This window comes from Odocoileus virginianus, chromosome 33, assembly GCF_023699985.2.
Source record: "Odocoileus virginianus isolate 20LAN1187 ecotype Illinois chromosome 33, Ovbor_1.2, whole genome shotgun sequence".
NCBI lineage: Eukaryota > Metazoa > Chordata > Mammalia > Artiodactyla > Cervidae > Odocoileus > Odocoileus virginianus.
In genome coordinates, this window is record NC_069706.1 from 5,167,387 (window position 1) to 5,186,676 (window position 19,290).

Sequence of the window (19,290 nt, forward strand, 5' to 3'; positions counted from 1 at the left end):
GATGGATGCCCATCACTCAGAGCCATCCTTGTTGTCATGGAATCGTGAGTTCCTGTGGAGCTAGGCTCACCGGGGTGCCCATGGTGAGCCGGGGTGGGGATGTCGGCTGTGTGAGAACCATCTGGACTGAGGGTTCATCATCCCTGAGAGAAGGACTTTAAGAAAAAATAAATAAATAAAACCTGTCACCAGAAGGAATGGGGATGGCCTCTTGATAATTCAGAACGAGTGATGTTTATTACACCTGCTTCAGTGTGACTCAAACCACCACATTATTTCTGGAAATCATTCAGTCCTCCAAGTGGCTGCTTGCTTTCTTGTCACTGTCACCAACCTTTGATCAAATTCTAACCAGTGGGGTGAAGGTTACTCCCAACCAAGGGCTTTAATTGCTGGTGCTGAATATTGGTGTCCAGAGAAATGCAGTTAAAATAGCAGTGAGCTACTATTTTTACATCTTAAGTTGGCAAAGATTATCAGGATCACTGGTAGCCAAAATTGGCGTGACTTTGAGGTAACAAAATCCTCATATACTGATGGTAGGAATGTAATTTGGTATAACCTTGGATATATATATATATATCTATGTGTATGTGCGTGTGTATGTTTATCCAACACAGCAGTGCCTCTTATAAATTAATTCTATAGAACACATATTTCAGTTGATTTATTTTTGAAAGTAGCCAGATCAGTGCACAAAGCATTATTTATAATGTCAAATTCATATTCCAAATTTAACATGTATTAGAAGTGGACTGATTAGAAAATTGCTGTCTAGCCACGTATTGGCCTGACATTTAAAGGAAGGTCAGTTATCCATTCTAACCACCCCACCCCGGTTTTTCTAATGTAAGGAGACTGCCCCGCAACGTAGAGCTGGCCCTAAAATCCCTGCCATGGTGAGTATTTTACAAAGGTTCCCCCTAGAGTAGGCAGGTCACCTCTCTTGTGTTTTGATTACACCTTCCATATGGATTACAGATCATATTCAAAACATTAATTACTCCACATCAGCATTAATCACTCCGCTGAATATATTTCACCTTTTCTCCTTCCTGCAGTGTTTGTTTAAGCCACGTCCACTGGATAGCATTGCATTAAAAAGAGGCAGTTCTGTATGGCAGAAGAACTTAGGCTCCAAGACAAAGATTCTGGGGTCAGTTCTGACAGCATCATTCATTAGCTCTGTTGCCTCCAGGCAAGCCGTATACCTAGTAAGTCCATATGTTGCTTTGTAAGATGTGTGCAGTAATCATGGTCTGTCATAGATAGCTTGACTGTCATAAACAGTAAACACTAAATACACACTTAGAGTATATCTCAAACCCTGGTCACATGTACAGTGCTGCTTCTGTGCAGTTACCTTTTATGACTACTCTTTGTCCTTTTCCTCTCATTTTTTTATGAGTGAGTTTTTACCCAAACAACGCGGTTATCTCATACCTTGTATGTTTGCAGAATGAGGCTCCATATGTTAGTTGGGAAAATAAAAAGTGGTGGGGGTGAGCTTTCTTGTTGGTTGTTTAGTTTTTTCTTTGACGGGGGAGGGTGAAGGTTTTCCCTCCTGGTATCTTCTATGCGTAAATCTTCTTTATTTTGACTATATAGGTGAGCTTATAAGGATCAACATAACCCAGTGGATTTAATTCTTGGATCCCTTTCATTTTTGTTTCTGTACTGAATGAGTTTGGGGGTTGGACTCGGTCCTTGAGTTCGTCAAACTCAATTTCTAAAAGTTTACATAGGAAGTGAAAGGCTAGCCACCTCACTTGTGCTTTTAATGTACCTTTAGACCAGAGCCTTCTCACTCCTGGAAATAAATATATGTCCTTAAGTGATAGTGTTGGCATGCAGCCATGCGCAGTTCTTTCCATATTGTCTGTGGTTATTTTGTGCTGAGAAGATAGAGCTGAGTAGTTGTAACAGAATCCAGATGGCCCACAAAGCAGAAAATATTTACTATCTAGACCTTCACAAAAAAAAGTTTGCTGATTCCAGATTTAGACTGAAGTTAGAAATAAGTCCTTATTATATAAACAAATACATATATATCTCAAATTATATATATTTCAAATTTTATACATACTTAAATTATATATGTATAAATATTTGTGGGTGAATTAGGATATGTGTGTGTATGTATATATACTTTAAACTTTCTAGCAAGTCCTTAGCTCAACCAGAAAAGGATCTAAAAAAATTCAACACTGTCAGTGGTTATTATCTTGAGACTATCTTAACAGCATTGGCTTATTTTTCAAACATCTAAAAATGCCTACTCTACCTTAGTTATTCTGCTCGGTACCTTAACATATGGTATTTACCTTTACAGTCCTCCCAGCAACCATCTCAATGGGTTGGTATTAAACCTGTTTTTGAGGTGAGGAAGCAGGTGTTTGGGAAGATTTAAATAAACTTGCCAAATTCCTTAGAACTCCCCAGAGCCAGATTTCAAACTTAGTCATGTCTGAATTCAAGCCGGCAGTTGTGGGGTTGTGAGATGACTGGATATGTCATCTCTCTCCTCCTCTCCTGTTCCAATTCCACGGGGGGATCTCTCAGGGATGGGGATCACGGGGATGCACACGGGCCTAATGCGCACCCAAGAGGCTCAAGTCTGAGTTCTGTCCTTTTTATTACCCGTCTATGGTATTTTTCTCTGGTTTATTGAGAAGTAACTGACAGACATCACTGTGTTAGTTTGAGGTGTATAGACTGGTGATTTGATTCATATATAGTGTGAAATGATCACTGCAGTGAATTAGATGGCATCCACCTTCTCTTCTGGATAGAATAAAAAAAAAGAAAGAAAAAAAGGAAACAGCTTTTCCTTGTGATGAGAGCTCTTAGGATTTACTCTCTTAACAGCTTTCCTATGTATCACATAGCAGTGTTGGCTATAGTTAACAATATGGTGTATGTTATATCCCCAGTACTTATTTACCGCCTAACTGGAAGTTTGTGTCATTTGACCACATTCCTCTAACACCCCCTCCCCTACTCTTCCCCTCTGTAAACCTCAAGACTCTTCTCTTTTTCTATGAGAAAATGATTTCTTTCTCTCTATGAGACAAGTGCTCAGGCCTGGTGCACTGGGAAGACCCAGAGGGATGGGGTGGAGAGGGAGGTGGGAGGGGGGACCGGGATGGGGAATACATGTAAATCCATGGCTAATTCATTTCAATGTATGACAAAAACCACTGCAATGTTGTAAAGTAATTAGCCTCCAACTAATAAAAATAAATCGAAAAAAAAAAATTCAACATATAAGCACGATCATGCAGTGTTTGTTTTTCTCTGTCTGATTCTTTTCCCTTAGCATAATGCCCTCAAGATTCATCCATGTTGTTACAAGTAGTAGGATTTCCTCGTTATTTATGGCTGAATAATAATCCATTGTGTGTGTGTGTGTGTGTGTGTGTGTGTGTGTACACATGTGTATATACAATAGCTTCTTTATCCTTTCATCCACTGGTGGACAGTTGGGCTGTTTTCATGGCTCATATAATAAAGAATCCTCCAGCCAAGCAGGAGGTGTGAGTTTGATCCCTGAATCAGAAGATCCCCTGGAGGAGGAAATGGCAACCTGCTCCGGTACTCTTGCCTGGAAGATCCCATGACGTGGGCAGAGGACCTTGGCAGACGGGGCATGACTTAGTGGCCGAGCAGCAACACAGTCGACTTGCAGTGTCGTGTTGGTTTCAGGTGTGCAGCAAAGTGGATCCGTTTTACACACACATACATCACTTTTTTTAGATTTTTTTCCCATCTAGGCCATTACAGAGTGTTGTATAGAGTCCCGTGCACTATACACTAGGTCCTTGTTAGTTATCGATTTTATATATAGTAGTGTTATCTTACTGCATCTTAAGGAGACCAACACAGTCAAGATTTTCTCTAGGTCCGAAATGGTTTTCCTTCTTTGGTTAAGTGACAGAGGAGATGGTTTGCTTTTAGAGGTTATGCTCTGTGGAAAAGACATAGCTTTAAGAACGAGACTGGAGCTTTGAGAACAAGGCCGGTGCTGGGTGGGAAGGGCAGCATGTGCTCTGAGGGGAGAGGCCCGAGGACCAGGGGATGGCCAAGTCCCATCTCCTGTTTCAGGCTCCCTCAGCAGATGCGCGCTGCCTTGGGCGCCTATGGAACATGAGCGGTCTTCACAGGGGATTCCCTTTCTTTTGTTTCCTTCAATTCAGTTCAGTTGCTCAGTCGTGTCTGACTCTGCAGCCCCATGGACTGCAGCATGCCAGGCCTCCCTGTCCATCACCAACTCCCGGAGTTGACTCAAACTCATGTCCAAGAGTCAGTGATGCCATCCAACCATCTCATCATCTGTCATCCCCTTCTTCTTCTGCCTTCAATCTTTCCCAGTGTCAGGGTCTTTTCCAATGAGTCAGTTCTTCGCATCAGGTGGCCACAGGATTGGAGTTTCAGCTTCAGCATCAGTCCTTCCAATGAATATTCAGGACTGGTTTCCTTTAGGATGGACTGGTTGGATCTCCTTGCAGTCCAAGGGACTCTCCAGAGTCTTCTCCAACACCACAGTTCAAAAGCATCAATTCTTTGGTGCTCAGCTTTGTTTATGGTCCAACTCTCACATCCATACATGACTACTGGAAAAACTATAGCTTTGAATAGACAAACCTTTGTTGGCAAAGTAATGTCTCTGCTTTTTAACATGCTGTCTAGGCTGACCATAGTTTTTCTTCCAAGGAGCAAACATCTTTTTAATTTCATGGCTTCTACACAAAGTGAGTTTGTTTCTTTACCTTCCCACATTTCAGTTGAATGGAAAACCTTTGAGTGAGGTTCTAGTGTGACTCTTCAGAACTAGAGCTCTGAGCTTCCTGTGGGAAGAATCACACCCGTGTCCCCAAGTTCCCTTTTATCCCAGGCTCCCTGAGTGGGGGTAGGAAACTCTCCACTAGTCCATCAAGATCTAGAGTAGCAGATGAGGCCCTCATAATCCTGGACTGTATCTCAGGAGGACTCAGCTGTGGGCGGGTGAATGACCTCCATCTTACGAGTGATAAAATGTGTCTGGTGTCTACTGAGAGTCTAGACAGCAGTGGTTTGGTGGTGGTTTATTCACTAAGTCATGTCAATCTCTTGCAAACCCCATGGACTCTAGCCCACCAGGCTCCACAGTCTGTGGCATTTCCCAGGCAAATACTGGAGTACGTTGCCATTTCCTTCTCCAGGGGATCTTCCTGACCCAGGGATCGAACCCTTGTCTCCTGCATTGCAGGTGACCTCCTGCATTGCAAGCAGATTCTTTACCTCTGAGCCACCAGGGAAGCCTAGACAGCCCAGTTAACCACAGAACGCTCCATTTCTTACTCACACTTGGCACACAGTAAGCCCTGTAGTTAGCAAACACTCATTAAGCGTTTACTCTGTGCCTGGCAAACAGACATTTGTTTAGTGAATGCTTTATTATTCTATTATCATTCATTTTAGATATCCCTATGTAGAAACCTGATTTAGACATTGTCTATAGCTGAAATTCCTGCATCCAGGTAGGGCTGACTGCTTTAGAGAATGTCTCCCATTGTATGTTCACTGGTTGTAGAAGAGGGAGTTTGTTCAAAAGGTAACATTTGATCCAGATGGTGATAGTAACAGTTTGTCAGTACTTGGATTCAATCACCACAGTTCATCTTACTAGTTGTAAGCTAGTCAAAAATATTAAATGCATGACTGTGTTTTCACAGGGCTTCCCAGGTGGCACAGCAGTAAAGAATCTACCTGCAATGCAGGAGACGTGGGTTCCAGCCCTGGGTTGGGAAGATCCCCTGGAGAAGGGAATGGCAACCGACTCCGGTATTCTTGCTCGGAGAATTCCATGGACAGAGGAGCCAGACAGGCCACAGTCCAAAGGGTCACAAACACGACTGAGCGTGTGTGCATGGCCCATGTTGTTATAGGAAAACACAGATAAGGCACAATCCCGTCTTCTGTGTATTTATTCAAACATATTTTAGCATTTAATTAGCAACTGTATCCTAGTGTGTTACCTTGGACATTAAAGTGCCAAATATCAGAGTCTATCTATTCTTCCAAGATCATCTATGTCTACAGCAACATCTTTCTGTGCTCGTGGGTTCCAGATGGTCCTCAGAGTCTCAAAAGTTTTAGACCTATTCATCCAGGTCCTTCTTGGATGGATCTGTCTGGAGGTTCCACAACCACAGCTAACTTAGCATGGCCAAAATGAGCCTCTTATCTTTCCCAAATCTTTTTGTGATCCTTCTAAACTTAGTCATGGGTGGCGCTGGTCAGTCAATAACTTATAACAGATCCATGAATTAGTCTTGACTTTTTGGCCTCTTTCAATTCCTTTTTGTAAGTCATCACTACTCATGCATATATTTTCCAGTCATTCAACAAGTCCTGTCAGTTCTATTAATAGAATATTTACCAAATTCTTGCCTTCCATTATATCCTTGTTGTCATGTCTTCATTTGCACAAAACTTCATCATCTTTCTGTCTGAAATAGAGCAAAAGAGTCTCTAATGGCTCTCCCTGTTTTCTGTGGTCCTTTTCCACATGCCAAATGGAATGGCATTTCTGTTCTACTTTATTATAGAAAAAATGGAGTCTAAACTGATTAGAATTGCAAATAGGCCCTTTGTTATCTGATCTGTGCCTGCTTTTCCAACCTGGACATCCCCTGCCAATCAACTCACACTGTCACTCCTTTGCTCCTTTGCTTAAGTTGTTTCCTCTGGTTAAAATGCCTTCCCCCCGTGACTATGTTGAACAAACTCCTATGCATCCTTCAAAACCCAATCTAAGCATCTCCATCTTAGTGAATTGTCTCAAATCTGCTTTCTGCCTTTAGGCCGAGAAAGGATCTTCCTCTACCCAGTAGAGACACAGCACACTTTACTCTGTCTCACTTATTCCAGTAATTATATACTGTTTTACACGATAGCATTTGTTTGTATCTGTCTTCCTTAATAGACTTATTTAACTTTGTCTCTCCAGGCCTGACAAAGACTTTACAGTTCACGTATAGAATTCAGTGGGCAGTCACGTATGTAATGTTAGAAGAATGAGTCAATCAGTTACATTTTTGATGTTATTCTTAGATACGAAGACATCTTCATGCTTGCAATTGGAAAGAAAAAAAAACTTTAAACTAACCAAACCTCTAGTGTCAGAGAATTCATATTTATTTTAGCACTCCGTGTTTAAATTGCATTTCTGACAGCCTGGCCCACCGGCTATGCTTCATGAAAGATCATGAGGCTCAGGGAAGAGGCGTATTCATCTCAGCATTGGGATATTTTGCTTTTCTGCAAAGCAAAGGGACCTGGGGACTCCTTTGCAGGCTGGCCATGTCCTGTGCAATCCCAACTGTGTCTGGAGATGCTAGCAGGGATGGAGGGTGTGGTCGGGACTTGGTGGGGAGTCAGGTTGCATCAGAAGCACAGAGGGGAGGGGAAGGAATAGAGATCTAAGGCAGAAAGCTTTTGGTGACCACGGCAACCACTCCCCCATCTCTGTCTTCCTCTGGGCCAACAGACTCTTGTTTCTGTTTATCTGTCTCCCCCTCCTTCCTCCTAGCTCTTTTTAGAGGTCACCTCTCTCGTATGCCTCCATGAAGTGTTCCTCTTTCTTACTTATCAGACTTCTCTGGTGGCTCAGTGGGCAAAGAAATCCGCCTTCAATGCTTTAGACACAGGAGACGCATGTTCGATCCCTGGGTCGGGAAGATCCCCTGGAGGAGGGCATGGCAACCCACTCCAGTATTCTTGCCTGGAGAATCCTATGGACAGAGGAGCCTGGCGGGCTATAGTCCATGAGGTCGCAGAGAGTCGGACACGACCAAAGCGGCTGAGCACATGCGCACCGTGAAGTCTACCTGACTTTCTGAATCCGGCCGTGGGAGTTCACCACTCCACTCTTTCCCAATTCTGTCAGGCTTTCTGGGAAAGACCCTGATTTGACCAGTCTTTCCATTCCCTAAATCCTACAGTTGAAGGACACCCTCATGCATGTGAGATTTCTACTTCCATTCTGTCCTGGGATCAGAGCAAATCTAGTCAGTGGAATTAGTCATCCTGCTGTATCTCCTTGTCCCTTCATAGGGTGAAAGGATTTGAGGCCAAGTGTGATCAGTAATCTCTCTGATGCCCTTTTGTTCTCTACACTGTTTATCCAATTTCTAGTTTAGGCGATTCAAGAGGAAATTATCTTACAGAAGATAGCATGATCGTCTGGGGATATCTCCAAGCAAACCTCTTCCGTCTTCACAGTGTCCATGCTGATGTAACTATAGAAATACCCACGCTAGCACATGTCCCTCTCCCCCTTGTAAGGGAAGGAAAGTCTTTCCTCCTACCTGTCTCTGACTGGGGCCCTATAAAACAGATTGACGAAAGACAGATGAACAATAGAGCAGTGTACAAATTTATTTAACGTAAGTTTTATGTGGCTCTGGAGCCTTCTTAAGGAAATGAGGATATAAAGAAGCCTGAGCATTTTATATTATGTTTGATAAAGAGTGGACAGTCATGGGGGGAAAATGATCAGACAAAATGATGTGAGCTAAAGGTGACAACCAGGGGAACCTGGCAAAGCCTGTTCATTCAGATTGCTCTTCCATCCCTCCATCTTGCAAGAAAAGGACCTCTCCCCTGAGAGCTCATGACCCTTTTCGGGGGAGGTAAGGTGAGGAGATGGTCAGACGGAAAATCCTTCCTACATCGGCCGTTTCTCAAATTCCTTCTGTTTAAAATACTCAAAATGCCAAGATGCCATCTTTTGGAGTAGCATATCCTAAGCCCCATTTCTACCTCCTCCAATCTTCTTTTTTTAAAAAAGAAAACAAACAAACAACATTTATTTGGCTGTGCCTGGTCTTCACTGTTTCATGCCAGCTCTTAGTTACAGCGTGTGGGATCTAGCTCCTTGAACAGGGGGAGGACCCAGGCCCCCTGCATTGGGAGCACAGAGTCTTAACCACTGAACCACCAGGGAAGTCCCTCCCTCAATCTTCTGCTCCCGGAGGCCTTGTAATATCTGTTAAGGAGAATTTCCCTCCTGTCTCTTAGCTCTCACAGTTCTTAGCCTGAATCCCATTCCTGGTTCTACCTACCTGTCTTCTTTGTGTTCTGATTGTTGGTGAGCATGCGTCTTCCCTTGCAGTTTTTTGCCGGTGAGTTTTGCGCTTGACAGGGCATATCAGATGGTGTGTCCTCAATGAGTTTTTCAGTGAAACAAAAGCAGGAAGCTGAACCATGTAATAAGAAACCCTAGGAACCCAAGAGTCTGTCTGTGGCTTCTGCCCATTTGCTTCCTCATTTCATTGCAAGGTTCATTTCCTACATAAAATCAGCTACTGAAATGTCTCATTCCCTCGCTTGTCATCTTTCTTCCCCACGGAACATAAGCTTGGTGAGGACTAGGACTCTGTCCATCTCTTTTACCTAACATAGTACTAAAAACAAACAATCGTAGAAATAAGCCAAGACCAACCAAATGAGAACAAGCAAAGGCAGTTTACTCAAATCTTGCTATCGCAAGGGACTAAGCCACCATCAGGCCACTAGTGTTTTAGCAGAAGCTCAAAGGTGGACAGAGGGTGAGAGAGGTCTTTCAAGGGAAAAAGAGAAGGTTCCAGGGATGTCCTGTTTGGCAGGGGGCAGACGGTTGTCCTGGGGAGGCTGGAGGTGGAACAAGAAGCAGGACCATTCCTGGGCCTGGTGTTGTCATTTTTGTTGTTTAATTACTGAGTCACATCCCACTCTTTGGACCCCGTGAATTATAGCCTGCCAGGCTGCTCTGTCCATGGAATTCTCAAGGCAAGAACACTGGAGTGGGTTGCCGTTTCCTTCTCCACTATGCCTAGTGAAAGGTTCATATTTCACTTTCTCTGGTTGTTCCGAAGTTGACAATGGGGACAAATATTAGAGGTGCTCATTACTTATCAAGTCGAGGCTGCTTTTGAAACAATTGTTACAGGGGTTTTTGTTGGGCCTTCTGAATTGATTTATTAGAGCTGATGGTCTGACTTCCTACAGGTGTGATTTGTGGTTTAGCAGCCTGGCTTCCTGGGTTGTTGGCTGGAGATATGAGTTGGTTTCTTGGACTGGCTGCTGAAAAGATTTAGGGTCCAAGTTCCATTTGTATATATATTGCCTGATTGTTTTCCATGTGTATGTTCAGTCTTCCTTTGTTGATAGGAGGAAGGAAAGCAAGGTGGGCAGGGATGAGGGAGGTCAGATTCTTACCCAGATTTCATTCTGGACGCTTCATGACAAGGACCGACTCATCGCAGATGTGTGTGCTGGGGACAGCTCCCAGGAGCACCCACCTTCGAATCATGTTGGCTAGTCCCAGGCTGGAGCCCAGTGAAGAAAGGAACTCTTTTCCTGTCAATCGGCCAAACAAGAGCCAAGGCTTTTGAGGAGGCACTTAAAGAATTTTCAGTTCTCAGTTGTGCAGAAGCTGTTGTTCAGGTAATTTAACATTGATTTTAGTTTAAAAGGCAATTAAGATAAAATGAGCAGCCACTAGCCACTTAGGTTAAATAAGCTCAGATTTAAATTGCTCCCCATTACCACCTTTGTTTGTGATGTTTGAGCTCTTTTATGCTAATTTAACGTGCAATCCTGTGGTGGCCCAATTGGGGCAGGTGGATGGAAGAGGGAACCAAGCCTTATTATTGAAGGAGATGGGATGGGTTCTCTTTTATATCACTCCTGGGAATGTGGGTTTGTGTAAAAGTCCAGGGTCCTGGTTTCCTGTGTCTGAAAAGCTGAAAACGGTGCCCACTTGTTGACTCGTCAGTTTCACTTCTATATATTTACCCTGACATATCGAACAAGGGGCAGTTCATGAAGCTATGGGCAGAGATGTTCACTTCAGTGTTATTTAACATAGAGTGAAAAGGAATCGTGCATCACAGTGGGATACCAAAATTGAAGTTATCATTCTTTTTTAGTGGCAGAAAATCTTGATATATTGCAAAGCACAAAACTATTATAAGGCAGTTTATATGATACAATGTCTCCTGTGTGCTTATGATTTTTTAGTTACATATGCAGTGAAAAATAGACTGGGCAGATTTGTAACAAAATATTACATGTGGTTCTCTTTCAGTGATAAAATATGAGTGACATTTTTCCCTGTGCTTTTCCAGTTTTTTACAGCTTTCCACAATAAACACACATTGGAGTTTTATTTATTTTTTGAGCTCTCTTTAAAGATTTTATTATTGGTATATAATTGCTTTACAATGTTGCTTTACAATATTGGATTATTTCTGCTGTACAGTGAGGTGAATTGGCTATGTGTGTACACGTGTCCCCTATCTCTTAGACCTCTGGTCTAATTATAAAAAGCACTGAAAACAGTATGTTTGTTGTAATGCTATTAAAGAATTCTGTGCTATGCTTGATACACGCCATGTCAAGGATGAAGTTCTGTGTACGTGTTAGGAGGAAGAATGCATGTTCAGCTGCCATAATTCTGTTTCTTGCTCCAAGAAAGGTTGCTGAGTTTCATTAAAAAAAGGTCGTTCACCTGGCCCTAGTGAAAAGTTGGAAGGCAAACCATTCTATAGAGCAGGCTTCTGAAATATGCTCGGGTGATTCATGGATTTGTCTATTCGGAAATGTGGTCATTCACCAGCAACCAATGTTAAGCTAATGGGATCCATTTAGGAATATAACCACAACAGGTCCACCATAAATCGCCTGCTCTCTCATCTCAACATGCTTCATTAAGCTCACCTTTCCTGATGCGACTGGATTATTAGATGTCAGGACAAAAAAAATCATTAGGTCCCACAGTTCTAATCCTCCAGAGCACCAATGTGGTTGCTATGTAATTTTATTTTATTTTATTTTTTTCAGATGGAACCTGCTTTGTGCCTTCCTATGGGAAAATATTTTCAAATGGGTAAAGAAGCAATATTACTGTATTGTGAGGCGTATCTCAGTAGGTCATTACCATAACTTCTAGCAGAAAGGATAATCTATGTCGCATTTTACTTCAAGGATAAGATTGATTTTTATAAAAATCTTTAGTGCATTGAGGCTTAGCAATTTTATTTTTTTCTATGAAGAAGCAATTAGATACTGGAGTTTTCCAGAAATGTTAGGTAAGTATAAAAGCCAAACCCTGATTTTTTTTTTTTTAAGAAAAGATCATCATTCAACATTTGAAGAGAAAAGGCAGTTTCTCGGTGAGAAAATGATATTGGCACAACGGCAGTCGTTAGCACTCACACGGCCAGGTGTCCACCGTTTTCCTACGTTTACATCTCCCTGGAAAAGTGACAAACACGTGATACAACAAAGAAGAATGTAATAAGCACCTGTATTTCTGCCGCCAAGAGCTGCCATTCTGAGTGCTTTTTTCCCTTAGTCTGTGCATCTACACACATGTGTGGGCTAGGCCTCTTATCAGCCGTGTCTGACTCTTTGAGACCCCATGGACCCTCTGTCCATGAGGATTCTCCAGGCGGGAATACTGGAGCAGGTTGCCATGCCTTCCTCCAGGGGATCCTCCCAATCCAGGGATCGAACCTGCATCTCTTATGTCTCCTATATTGGCAGGCAGGTCCTTTGCCACTAGGGGCATCTGGGAAACCCAGGCACGCACACACACGCGCATGCACACGTGCGCACGCACACACACACACACACACACACTTAAAAAATGGAATACACCTTCTCTTTATAGTCAACACAAGCCATGCATATATATATAAATCTAGAAATGTATATCTTTAAAGGTTATATATATATATATATAAACTTTATTTTAAAAAGTATATATGTGTGTGTATATGCATATAGACATAATGGAACTTCCCTGGTGGCTTATATGGTAAAGAATCTCCCTGCAGTGCAGAAGATCTGAGTTCTATCCCTGGGTCAAGAAGATCCCCTGGAGAAAGAAACAGCTACCCACTCCAGTATTCTTGCCTGGAAAATCCCATACACAGAGCATCCTGGTGGGCAACAGTCCATTGGGTCACAAAGAGTTGGACACAACTGACTGACTCATATATATCTTTAAAAGTTTTCCATATATATAACACATATTACCTTTAATAAAAGTATGAAGCCAAAATATGTAAATATTCTTTTAAAGGAGAACTATAATTTTCTCATCTTCAGCCACTGACATGAGTCTTTAGTCCCTTTCCCCAGAGCTAAAGTTATTATGAATCTGGTTCCACCCTTCTAGGCCGGGGATCAGCACAGCAAACTTTCTGTAAAAGGTTCCACAGTAAATATTTCAGGTGCTGTGGGCCACTGGGTCTCTGTTACAACCACTTGGCCCTGCAGTTGGAGAACAGAAACAGTCATAGTCAGGGTATCAGCAAATGGACGTAGCCGTGTTCCAATAAAACATCACTCACAGACATTGAATTTGAATTTCCTACTTTTCCTATTTTTTTTAAATATTTGTCTCGGTTTTTCTAAACCTTGAAATATAAAAACCATTTTTAGTTGGTAGGCTGTACAAAAACAGTGATTAGTAACCCAGGGTTCGGGTTCTTCTTTTATATCTCCACAGACATTTCTGTATCTCTAGATAATGTCTGTATTATTATTTCATTTGTGCATTTTCTTTCATGAATGGTATTGTAGTTTATGGATCATCTAAAAGGTGTATTTTTAACTCACCAAAGTTTTTGCTGAAGAATATATATATATAAATATATATGTATATATATTTTGTATTATGTAGTTTGTATAGATACCTTATATACACATACACATACATGTATGTGTCTGTCTAGCTATAGATTATTCCTAAGTAACTGCAGTTATTTCTTTTCACTGCTATATAGTATGCCATCATAGGCTATATTGTGTATTTGATGCCAATGGGCATTTAGTTGATCATTTCTTTCCTATTACAAATAGTAGTGCAGTTATATCCATAAACACTTATGCATGTGTCTTGTCAGGGCAGGCATTAGGAGCAGAATTGCTTGGTTATGGGGAGTGCACCTTTTCCGTTTTAATTGTTGTTGTGCAGTCACTAAGTTGTGTCCGACTCACCCCATAGACTGCAGCACAGGCTTCCCTGTCCTTCACTATCTCCTGGAGTTTGCTCAAACTCATGTCCATTGAGTCAGTGATGCCATCCAACCATATCATCCTCTGTCACCCCCTTCTCCTCTTGCCCTCAATGTTTCCCAGCATCAGGGTCTTTTCCAATGAGTCGTCTCTTTGCATCAGGTGGCTAAAGTATTGAAATTTTAACTTCAGTCCTTCCAATGAATATTCAGGGTTGATTTCTTGTAGGATTGACTGGTTTGATCTCCTTGGCATCCAAGGGCCTCTCAAGAGTCTTCTCCAGCACCACAGTTTGAAAGCATCAATTCTTCAATTCTCAGCCTTCTTTATGGTCCAAGTCTCACTTCCATACATGACTATTGGAAGAACCCTACACTCCCTGATCACTTTAACAGTTAATTTCTAATGTAAGCACATATTATTCTCTGGACATGGTTTTCAACAGCATCAGGTAAAATGGTAAAACATTAAGTATTATTTTATTAGACACCAGTAAATAAGTTTCCAGAGGGATGATACCAATTTACCCTTCCGCCAGGGAGAATTTCCCCTCATTCTTGATCTGGGGGGCTTCATTTATTGCTGTTTTTTTTTAATTATTTTTTTATTGGAGGATAATTGCTTTACAGAATTTTGCTGTTTTCTGTCAAACCTCAACATGAATCAGCCATAGATAAACATATATCACCTCTTTTTTGAGCCTCCCTCCCATCCCCCTCCCCTCCCCACCCCCCTAGGTTGATACAGAACCCCTGTTCGAGTTTCCTGAGCCATACAGCCAATTCCCGTTGGCTATCTATTTTACATATGGTGACATAGGTTTCCCTGTTACTCTTCCCATACATCTCACCCTCTCCTCCCCTCTCCCCACGTCCAACGTCTATTCTCTATGTCTGTTTCTCCACTGCCGCCCTGTAAGTAAATTCTCAGTGCCCTTTTTCTAGATTCCATCGCTTGTGAAGTCAGAGCGAGGAAACAGCGTCCGCTCTGGACCATCTTGTCATGTTGCCCCAGATGCTCGTGTGGACCTTGAAGCCCCTTTGGGTGCGTACAAATATTGTTCTGACTCTTCACCGGGGCACTTACACATGAGAATAGCAATTTATATCAATAACCGGGTTGGGCAACATCTGCCAAGGTTGTCACACTCTGTGATTAAATGACCATATGTGCCGGGAACACGGGGACAATGGGACTGTAATTAGGTGTGCTGTCTTTCCACCCACCACCCCCACCATCCGTAACTTCAAATAACCTTGCTTTTGTGAACTGATTACTGAATCAGATTATTCCACGGAGACTGGTAGTTTTTTCCGTGATAATCATACTTGATATTTGTATATCTCTACAACTACACAGGTTTCTGATTAAACAGAAGTCTAGAAACCTTTTGCCATTTTACCTGATTCCATTGAAAACCATGTCCGTAGGATAGTATGTGCTTATATTAGTAGTCAACCGTTTAAATAATCAGGGTGTGTATGTATTTTGCACTGCATTGTCACCGTGAAAGAGAGTTTTACTTAATGTTATCTTAGCATCTTTCAATGCAACTGCTTCCAAGAAAAGCAGGCAGAGAAAACACACATCAACTTTTCTTAAGTTCACAAGGAGCAAGTTAAACACTACATGAATGCAATATTAAAAACACTCTTAATGTATAAGAAGGAAAAAAAAAACACCTCATTTTGTTACTGGTGTGACAGAGATGGATGATGGTTATGTAAGGACTTGGCATGTTCCAAAAAAAAAAAAAAAACCAAAAACCCTGGAAATATTGCCACTAGTTGTGGAGCTGTAATAAATGTGAAAATAAATATTTGAAGGATTTATTAACATTTTAAAATTTGCTTACTGATATATAAAATCCTACTCAGCTGTGCACAAGGCCTTTAATGAAAGTAAACTCTCCAGGAAGTTGACAGAGGAAACCGATGATTATCTCACTGTTAATCAAATGTAGTATATCTGTGTGATATTCTAGAACATGTTTAGATTCCACCCCTTCAAGAAACAGTTGCTTTGAAGAGAAGCAAGGCCATCTTAGTGCGTGTAGCTGGCCATTCTGATCGTGAAGGAAATGAAGAAACAAAACTCACTCACATGTAAATCCATGGCTGATTCATGTCAATGTATGACAAGACCCACTGCAGTATTGTAAAGTGATTAGCCTCCAACTAATAAAAATAAATGAAAAAAAAAAGATGAAAAGATAAGCCCAGATTGGGAGAAAATATAAAGCCACATATCCAATAAAAGGTTAGTAAAGAATAAGAAAAAAAAACTCACTTCTCCAATCAATAGGTGGTTTAGTCTCTACCCAAAGCTATGGCTTAGACTGGGAATAGCTAAGCTGGGAGTAGTTAGAAGCTTGTGCAATTCATTTCATTTAATAAGGGGGGGAAAAAAGATCATATACCTATGAAGACTTTAGGAAACAAAAAAGAGGAAATTTGCTTTCATTGCACTCTTATCCAAGGTAAATATATTTTAGAAGGTGGTCTCTGAAGTTCAACAGGATGTAATATGTATTTTCCATTTCAAAGCAGGCTCGAACTTCAGAGCATCTTCATTTACTGCATAATGTGCAAAATTGGAGATTGCAAAGTTGTAACTATTACCACTGGGGAAAAAAAAAGAAAAAAAGTACAACCACTTCTGGGGGGAAACAGGGAGGAAAAGTTCATCAGCAGCGCTGGGGGTGGGGAGCGGTGCGATTTCCATCTTTTATTATGTGTTTATACATGAACTAGCACATTGGAAGTCATAAATACTGTCCCGTGGACGTTCTGAATAATGCAGGAGTTAGTGTAAGTAATTGGAAGTGCTTATATCCTGCCTTTAGACATTTCTCCGCGCGTGAGTTAAGATTGGTTGTCAAGGGTGGACTCGGAGGACCCTGCAAGGTGCCCTAGTCTGTCATGTGGTACATATTTAATGCTTGAAAGAACAAGGGAAGGGACACGTGCAGGGGAGCGGGAGGGACGGAGCGAAGCGAGGGACCGCCGCCAGCTCCGCGAGGCGCGGAGGCGGGACCCACGCAGCCTCCATCCCGGGGCTGCGAGACTTTGCAGAACCATCGGGCGTCCAATTTGGCGAGGGTTTTTTTTTTTTTTTTTTTTTTTGGCGTGGAGGCCGAGGACGCGCTGGGCAGCTGGGCTGGGGCGCTGGCAGCGTCCCCGGCACCTCGGTGGCCTTCCTTTTGTGTGCGTCCCCCGCGTTGATTGCCTCCTCGCTCGGGCTGCTCGCTCCCGGCGCGCTCTGCACCTGCTGGCGGTGGTGTCAGGCTGCCAGGCGGCCTGGGCGAGCGAGCGCGGAGGCTCGGGCGCGCACGACAGATGACTGGAGTCATTTACATTGCTAGCACGTGGGTGCCGCTTGCTGTCGCCTCGGACTTCTCCCGTGCGTTCTCCCGGGGAGGAAGCAGGAGACACTTTGCAGCCAACAATGAAATCTTGGCAGCTAATTGCAGTCGTGGGAGATGCCCTTCAGGTAAGGCGAGCGAAGAAGGCTCTTCTGAACGCTGGCGGGGACGCGAGGATAGCGGGAGACCAGGGCGAGCTGCATGGAGAGGAGGCGGTGTCTACCGAGGCTTCCCGAAACCCACTGACTCGCGGGCGGGGGTGGGAGAGGGACGGGGACCGGGGGCGGGCGACAGGGGGGAGGAGTGTGCAAATTTGACATTTTGGGCTGCCTGTGGCAGGGGAGCCGCGGTCAGCCGCTGTCCAACGTTCGCGCGAGAGGGTGGCGGCGTGTGCGCCCCCGGGGCTGCAGATTTAGAATAGGGACCCGGCGGCGGAGGGAAGCCGGGCACACCGAAGCCGAGATGGAGGGCTGTGGATGCCTTCGCCGCGCGTGAATGAGACCGGGTAGGTAAGGCCAGCCGGAGGACCCGGGAGGCTGGGCTCGGGCGCGTCCCGGGCGCACCCAGGGGCGCAGATCGCCTGGAGAGGGCGAGGGGCGTTCGGAGCGACGCGGGGAGCCCCGAGATGAATGGATTTTCGGGAAGGAGTAGAAGTTAGCGGGGGAACTTCATTGCCCATGCTCACTGGCTCCGTTTAACTTTATTTCCAGAGATGAATAAGCGTTTATAAGAGAAGGTGTGTAAGTCCCAATAGGCTAGCAGGGGTTTTGCAGGAGCTGCGCGCTTCTTCAAATGTGAGGTTTCTGAAATGACTGGCCAGATGGGCAGTGCCTTGGGAAAGTTGGCAGGCTCACGATCCGAGGGGGCATGTGTGTGTGTGTGTGTGGCGGCGGGGAGATGAATTTCACATTTGTGCAGACGTGTCTACACTGGGTACTCTCTCCTCTCTGCCTTCCCTATTCCCAGGGAAGAGGGAGTAAATTGACAGTACCAAAAAGGCTTGGACTGAAGAAGTAGGCTCTGGACCGTTTTATTAAATGAAACAAGAGTCATTCTTCTTAAGAGATCAAATGGGGAAAATGTACCTTGCCTTCCAAAGTGATGGAATTTACTGTCAAGCATTAAAAAAAAAAACGCAAAGTGTTGAATCTGATATTTGTCATCCTGGGAAGATCACCTAGAATCCTAGGGCTCAGCCAATCTCTCTGGCCATTTATTTTCAGATTAGGATGAAACTGGTGTTGTTATTTATTTCTTTTAACAAAAAAGCTAAGTCCCCCCCGCCCCCCACCAAGAGGGGCCCAAGGGGAATTCTGAATCCAAAAGTTATGCTGGCAGCCTCTTCTTAGTGAAATGTTCATTCGATTACCTGTGAAACCAGTCACTTTGTGAGTATCTTTCCATAGCTCATAATTTACTCATTGTCTATGCGGTTTTAATTCTGGTCACAGGGAAATGAATGTGTCTTATAATGAAAGCAGTCAAAAATGATTGTGTAATCCTTTTTGGGGGGGTAGCTGGGCAGTAAATGTTTGGTTTAAGACCATAAAATCTTTCTCAACTGAGTTTCGTATTTTTCATCTGAACGTATCTTCAGAAATCTGGAGGGCATGAGTGTAGATGTGTTTGCGATATGGAGTAACTTGTCTTTGTGATTTGCTGTGATTAAGTTTCCAGAGGGTTGTTCTTGAAGTAAGAAAACTCACGTCCGCTGCTGACAGCTGTTTACCACTGATGTTCCCAGGCAGTGCGGGCAGCAGTCATGATTTTCTTAAAAGAAGCAGGATATTTCAACTTCTGTCTGCCCACTCACACTCTACACACGCTGGTGCTTCCTTCTGTATTAGAATATTCGCAGTTTATTAGGAAGAGAA

The 19,290-nt window shown here is 43.1% G+C and overlaps 1 protein-coding gene across 17 annotated transcripts in view; it reads left to right on the plus strand.

Annotated features, from left to right (window-relative positions):
• Positions 1–19,290, plus strand: part of RBFOX1 (RNA binding fox-1 homolog 1) — a 2,345,672-nt gene that overhangs the window by 1,096,380 nt on the left and 1,230,002 nt on the right. Inside the window, exon 1 of one of the 17 annotated variants that reach the window (XM_070460576.1) lies at positions 17,208–17,544. The exons of 14 other annotated variants lie outside the window; for them this stretch is intronic. In XM_070460576.1, coding sequence (XP_070316677.1) covers positions 17,391–17,544 — 154 coding nt within the window. In that variant the 5' untranslated portion in view covers positions 17,208–17,390. Of the gene's footprint in view, positions 1–17,207; positions 17,545–17,747; positions 17,922–19,290 lie in introns of those variants that run through there. 2 more of the 17 variants (XM_070460581.1, XM_070460579.1) reach the window with 2 other exon arrangements.